This window comes from Hyalella azteca, unplaced genomic scaffold (assembly GCF_000764305.2).
Source record: "Hyalella azteca isolate HAZT.00-mixed unplaced genomic scaffold, Hazt_2.0.2 contig10824, whole genome shotgun sequence".
NCBI lineage: Eukaryota > Metazoa > Arthropoda > Malacostraca > Amphipoda > Hyalellidae > Hyalella > Hyalella azteca.
The window spans coordinates 14332-21652 of record NW_025940845.1 but is presented as its reverse complement, the minus strand read 5'-3'; the positions used below and the strand labels follow the sequence as shown (position 1 = coordinate 21652).

At 39.5% G+C, this 7321-nt stretch overlaps 1 protein-coding gene across 1 annotated transcript; it reads left to right on the top strand.

Annotated features, from left to right (window-relative positions):
• Positions 1 to 362: 362 nt before the first annotated feature.
• LOC108670223 lies at positions 363 to 3762 on the top strand (the record flags this gene model as incomplete). The annotated part of the gene is given in 3 exon segments (XM_018157685.2): positions 363 to 677; positions 1990 to 2057; positions 2325 to 3762. Coding segments are annotated over 3 exon segments (1101 nt in total), but the record flags the coding sequence as incomplete, so codon positions are not given.
• Between the last annotated feature and the right edge of the window lie 3559 nt (positions 3763 to 7321).

The window sequence follows — 7321 nt, the reverse complement described above, 5'->3', positions numbered from 1 at the left end:
GTTTACGAATCGCAGATTTAAAATCTGAAAATACCGAAACGGGTGCAAAGTTTTCCTACAACTCAGAATCCGAGAAAACGCCGGTCTCTAGAAATTCAATGATTACGAGAACTCGGTCCGCGGCCGCTGCTGCGTGCACGGAGAAACCCGGCTTACAAAATCGGGTTCCCTGTTCATCATTTAATGAAATACAGACCAGGTCTTCTGATATGCAGACCAGGTCGTCTGATATGCAGACCAGGTCTTGTGACAAGCAGACCAGGTCTTATGATATACAAACCAGGTCTTGTGACATGCAGACGAGGTCTTGCGACATGCAGACCCGGTCTTGTGATATGCAGACCCGGTCTTGTGATGTACAGACCAGGTCTTCCGACGTACAGACCAGGTCTTCCGACGTACAGACCAGATGTTCTCCCTCAAACAGCGAAGACAAACAATTAAGCTCTCAAGACTTGCCTGCCGGTGCCTCCTCAACACACGTCACTGGGACCACGCGGTCTGCATCTACAGACCCCATGCAGATCTCCCCTGCAGACCCTGTCTGCAATGAAGACCAGCAGTCTGCACCTGTCGCATCGAGGTCCAGGAAGCAGCAGCAGCAGCCCAAGCTTCAGTATCCTTCAGACGAGTGCGGTGCAGCGTACCAGGAGGACTTCATCACCTTGTATCCTTCGGTGAGTCCTCTTGTGAGTCTTGTATCCCTCCACGAGACCTCCTGTATCCTTCCGTAAGTCCTTTATCCTTCCGTGAGTCTTTTATTTCTCCATAATTCCTGCTGTATCCTTTCCCGAGTCCTGTTTCCATCTGTGAGTCCTGTACTGTCACTATACAATAAGTGTATTTATTCCTTGATTTTATTATTATTCAATGTTCCTCATTCATATATTATTCAATGCTCATTGATCCAGAAGTTACTCACCTCGAATGGTCTCTTCTACTCACTACAGAGTTCTTAGCTACAACACTTAGCTGCGCAAAAGTTATTTGAACTTTCGTAACTTCTGAGTAACTTTGCAAAGTTATAACACCAAGCAGTGTCATGCTGTGCTACTGTATCTTTATCCCGACGTGTTTCTAACGTGATCCGACGTGTTGTTGCCTTTTTCTGACGTGTTTCAAACGTGTTGCTGTCGTATTCTGACCTGTTTCAAACGTGTTGTTGCCTTGTTCCGACATGTTACAAACGTGTTGCTGTCGTGTTCTGACCTGTTTCAAACGTGTTGTTGCCTTGTTCCGACATGTTTCAAACGTGTTGCTGTCGTGTTCTGACCTGTTTCAAACGTGTTGCTGTCGTGTTCTCGCGTGCTGCAAACGTGTTGCTGTCGTGTTCTGACGTGTTTCAAGCGTGTTGTTGCCTCGTTCTGACGTGTTTCAAACGTGTTGTTACCTCGTTCTGACGTGTTTCAAACGGTGAAGCTGTCGTGTTCTGACGTGTTTCAAACGTGTTGCTGTCGTATTCTGACGTGTTTCAAGCGTGTTGTTGCCTTGTTTTGACGTGTTTCAAACGGTGAAGCTGTCGTGTTCTGACGTGTTTCAAACGTGTTGTTGCCTTGTTTTGACGTGTTTCAAAAGTGTTGTTGCCTTGTTCTGACGTGTTTCAAACGTGTTGTTGCCTTGTTTTGACATGTTTCAAACGTGCTGTTGCCTTGTTCTGACGTGTTTTAAACGTGCTGTTGCCTTGTTTTGACGTATATCAAACGTGTTGTTGCCTTGTTCTAACGTGTTTTAAACGTGCTGTTGCCTTGTTTAGACGTGTTTCAAACGTGCTGTTGCCTTGTTTTGACGTGTTTCAAACGTGTTGTTGTCTTGTTCTGACGTGTTTTAAACGTGCTGTTGCCTTGTTTTGACGTGTTTTTGTTTCAAACGTGTTGCTGTTGTGTTCTGACCTGTTTCAAACGTGTTGTTGCCTTGTTCTGACATGTTTCAAACGTGTTGTAGCCTTGTTCAAACGAGTCGTCGCGTGAACTCACGTGTTCCGTGTTACAGGTTGTGGGCCGCCGCATCACCAGCGCAGGAGAGCCAGAGGAGCTGGTGCAGTGGTCACCCCGCGACGTGTATGTTTTGCTGATATAGAGATGTTGCTAACTATCATAATGATAATGAATGTGTAGTGACTATAATGTTTATTCTAAATTGTAATGATACTTGCTATAACAATAATACAATTCAGCTTAGGTACAACAGTATCTGACGAACAACAATATTTATAGGATGCAATCAATGGTATTTTATTTCTAGCGGATTTCTCACACGACTGCCGAGTAAAGAAAGCCTCGGTAAGTAATTCAAATGAAGGATTGTCAGTGTTCCGTATTTTGCAGTTTGGCGGACGGATGGCTGCCGGTGGGGATAGCTCGTCCCCACACTGTGACCTTATCTTCTCTTCCCCACAACGCTCGCCTCGCAGTCGCGCGTCTGTGTTTCCCCAACACATTCTCTTCCCCTCACAAGTCGGGGAGCGGCCGACGCAAGCGCGTCGCATTAAAAACCGAACTCGCCTCCCCATCCCGGGAGAAAAATTCCTCCCCATCCCGAGAGAAAAATGGGATAGAGGAAAAATCGTCCGTAGAACTGCACGAACATTTACCACTCAAAACATTTACTGGTGATGGTTGTACAGGTCGCAAAATACCCCACAGTTCCAGCGACTCTGAATTTTATCCTGAGTTGAAAAAAGCGCGAATTTTGGGACCAGAGTCAGAGGAGAGCAAGGGGACTGTGAAATCTGAGCGAAATGCGTTAAAATTGAAGAGAAACGGCGAAATTCTCAATAAATTTGACGAGAGAAATTGCGAAGCGTTTGTGAAGAACCACAAAAAGAATGGAGAATTGTCATCTAAATTTCACGGAGAAGCGGGCTATAAAAATCACAAGAAAAATAGCGTTGAAAGGAATAAAATAACAGGCGATAAAAATATTGGTTTAAAAGCAAAAGTTTTGGGCAGGAATGGTTGTAATGGCGTGGTAAAGGTTGAGAAACCCACTCGACTTACTGCTACCAAAGACAGAACTTTTTCTCTACCTCATCCTGTTAAGTAATTCGTCTGTGGTGGTGTGGTTCTACAGCAAATGCTACACTCTGTATTTATTACTGGTAGGTACTCTACTGTATGTGGAGGTAGTAGTTTTCTACTTCTACATGCAGTAGTTTCCTACTTGCTGTAGAACTTACTGCGTTTTTGCATCCAGAGTTAAAATCACTTGAGAAAACGAGTGAAATCAAATTGGACGACTACGAAGTATGCACTTTCTTTGACCCATCTTCCGTTTATGGGTCATCTTGACCCATTTTGACGAAACAAGTGGGTAGTGTGTAAAAAGTGCATAGTTTCTTAACACTGACGCCCACTTTTTTCTGAGTGTGGCTATGAACGTTATTTGTACACTGAAGTTTTCGCGCTCGAATTTATGAAACTTTTCGATCTGAAATAACCTGCCATTTACTGAAGTGCATTTTTTACCAGAATTAATTTATTTCCTAACTTGATGTTGTTGACAAATATTTTAAATACTGAAAGCTTCTCACTGCCTCAACATGTAGAATATTAATAATTCAATATTTATTGAATTAGAGTTGAACTCCGCGTCAACAATCAGAATGTCTCAGACAATTTAAAATTTACTTGAATAATCACGAGTGTAACTAGCGTGTGTTGATTAACTTTAATTGTTAATTAACCGCATACTGATGGAGAAATTATGATAGATAACGAGACTTGCATTTGCATTGAAGTAGGAATTCGCCGCTTAGCATTTGATCGATTATTTTGTAGATCTCCGTGCACTGTTAGAAAAATTACCGTTAACGGTATTACCGGCGTTTCAGTGGCCGGTCGGCACGTGAAAAGAAACACCATGTCGCCGTTTTTATTCTAATTTAACGCTAGAAATCCGTAAAAAATCTGATAAAAACGGCGAAACAGTTTACTTTAACGTGGCGACCGGCCACTAGAATGCCAGTGGGACCGTTTTTTCACCGTTTTTTTCTAACAGTGTGAATTGATGGTAATTATTTGACGGAAGGTAGAATTGAAGGTATAAATCCGAATGTACTTTAGGAGTACGACTGAAAATGCACTGCCCTCATTCTAATGAATATAATGATAGTTATTGTTAAGTATTAGATTGAGCTGTGTTTGTGTGTGTGTGTTTATCACGCGTGTAAACTTCTTGTATAAGAGCAAAAATCTTACAATACTTTAGTCTGCCCCGATGTAAGTTATTTTAATTCAACATTGTAAACTTGTATGTAATTTATTGAGAGCTGAGCAGATACTGGAATTAAGTAGGATAGTTTTCTCTTGTTTAATCACTAATTACTTACCCGATGAAAATCTTTAATGCGCCTGACGATAAAAATTAATAGGACGGCACAAGACTACATTCAAATTTGATGAAGAATTTAATTAATTAAATATTTAATCAATTAATTAATTTAATTATCAAGAAATGGCAGACGATGATACGATATTTTTCGAAAATTTCCACCGTTTTTTTATGATAAATAGAATTAAACTTGGTTTTTCTTCATCACTTCGTATATATTTTACTAATGATGATTTGCGTTGTGGACGACGACGACTGTCACTAGCATTAACGTCTGCCGCGACCTTAACTAAAAAGCTCGACTCATTAACTTTTTTTGTAAGTTGAAACTCAGGACAACTGTACTTGTGGGCATTATAAGTTGAAATATTGCGTTGAGTTCTCAGTTGAGTTCTACTGGCATTGATGTGGTAGGTTGACTACTCAGGATCTGTGGTTCGTTGTAGTGATATACGCTATTTGAATAAGCTAATATTTTACACGGTATATTTATGGAATTAGCGTTTTAATTTTTAATTAAAAATTCTAATTTCATCTTCCTGAAGCTCATGTATACCTCGAACCGAGTTCAGCTTTGGCTAGTATATACGTGCCATTTCAGGTTTATTATTCGAGTTTTTTACTGCAGGATAAATTTTATTTTAAGTGCCGTTTCATTATCTGTTTTGCCACCTCTCGTACACTGCCAGCTTCTCGTCTAATTTATTGCGGTTTGTCGTATTTTTTGTGCGTGTTTTTGTATTTATTTTCGTTTTCTTTATTGATGTCGCCTTAATTTATTGAAACCTACTTCTTCATAGTTTTGCTCAGTGTTTTTTTTTCATTTATTAACCGTGTGAAATATTTCCTTGACAATTTCGAATAAATATTCCGTCTTTTGCTCTGTGTTCTTCAGAATGTTCGTCTTGTCTTATCCATGTTTTTTATCAGGGCAATTGTCTTATTCTACGTAAACATTTTGTCTCTCTCGTATCCCTCAGAAAACCCAAGGGCATTGCCACCATTTATATAGTCGCACAATTTTGTTTCTCATGACTTTGATCCAATATTGCCTATTGAAATTGTATTTGTTATGATTGGCTTCTTATGTGACATTGCACCAGGTTAATTAATTACAAATTATCACAGTTTTTATCAAATAGATTTCTGAAATTTGGAAAATCATTGCATAAAACCTGGGATTTGTTTTTTCTATTACATTGTGAGCCTCTCAAGAAATAATTTTTTAAATACTTTTTTTCTGATTTTGCCAATTTACAATTAAAAATTTTTCCGAAATTGTTTTTTGTTTGGGATATAATTTTTCTCGGTTTCCCGTTCCAGCTTTTTACTTGCGTTCTCAGGTTCTATGTTTTTTCGATTTCCGAGAATTTTTTTTACGTTTGACAAAACTGTCATCGACTCGTAAATTCTTGTCGCTTATCATTGCATCTTCAGAGCTGATTTTTCTCGCACGGCTTCCGATTTATTTCTATATCCTTCTGGAATCTACAGATCCTTCTCGAGTTTCTAGAAACTTCACGAATTCCTAAATCCTCCTCGAATTCCAAGATCCATCTTGAATTCCTATATCTATCTTGAATTTCAAGACCCTTCTTCAGTTTCTAGATCCTATTCGAATTCCTTGATCCATCTTGAATTCCTTGATCGTCGGCATCGATATTTCTTCACGTAAATGATTCCTTCTCTACGTAAATGCTTTTCGTAAATGCTTTACGTAAATGCCTCCTTCTCTACGTGCACTATGTCAGAATCACCGGAGCTCGGGGGCCATACTTTCAAAACTCGCTAAGTGAACGTAAGTACTTACGTTCTATTTTCTTTTCTACGATTGGTGGATTTTGCTTGAAAGGCCGTCAATGATTGGCTGACGAACATACGATCTCTTAACTTTTTTTTGAAAGTATTGGTCCTGCTGGTAACGCAAGTGTCATATTTTGTGTTCTCGACCTTCGGGTTGCAAGAAACGTTCGCTCAAGTGCGGTGTCTGCTCAATGCTTTAGCGTAAGTATACTTTTATTTTTTCGGTTGTCCCAGTCCAACGTGATTCTCAAAACTTTTTTTAGTTTCTTTATAACGTTTTTTGCCTGTTTTTTACATTTTTTTTAATACAAATTTTGGTTACCTTATCTTTGTCTGATCTCGCGAGTGCTCGGCGAGTCGTTTTAGTTGGATTGTTTGTAGTTTTTGTAAAGCTTTCTATTTAATTGACTCTTTTGAATCGTTTTAGATTCGATTGAGATATGTTCCGCAATCGTGACATCGCACCACGTTAATTAAGTTCTTATTACCCGAGTTTCTCTTTACGTGTTGTGTGTGTGGAGCGAACCTCAGCCGGCTGGACATGTGAGATCTCCCGCCCCTTGTGGGTGATTAAACTAATTAATTAATTTGAGATTTTCAATAATTGAGACCTTCCGTCTTGCTGGCGATGTTATCTTTTGACCTCCGGTGCGAGATAGCTTGATAGCTGAAGCGCTAGCATACCATTCTACTACCACCACTACTACTGCTACTACTGCTACTACTACTAATACTTGTATGTGAGTTGCCGTTCTGAACCTCCGTCATTTGTTTCGGTCGTGACTGTAATGTTTCTGTAATTAACTATGCAGCCTTTACAATTTCCAAGGCGCGCTATAACATTTTACTAACAAATATGTTTAATAATTAACCTGAGCGAGTTGAGAACTGTGCAGTGTTAGAGTTATACTAGAAGAAAGAAGATAGAGAAGAAAGAAGATAGAGTTATACTTGAATAATTGAAGCGGTGCATTGAAAAGAAGAGAGAGAGAAGTGTTTTTGCATTGCATTTGATCTCAAGAAGGCTGTTAATAGAGTTTCGACTTCAGTTTTTACATTGCAAAATATCCGGAATATACGAGTATACGTTGTATCTGCAGCCGTTTACATTTAATAAAAACATTTTTGAACAGCTCATTTTGAACCATGCAAGACTTGTTGACAACGCTGTTATTATTCTCCTATTAAT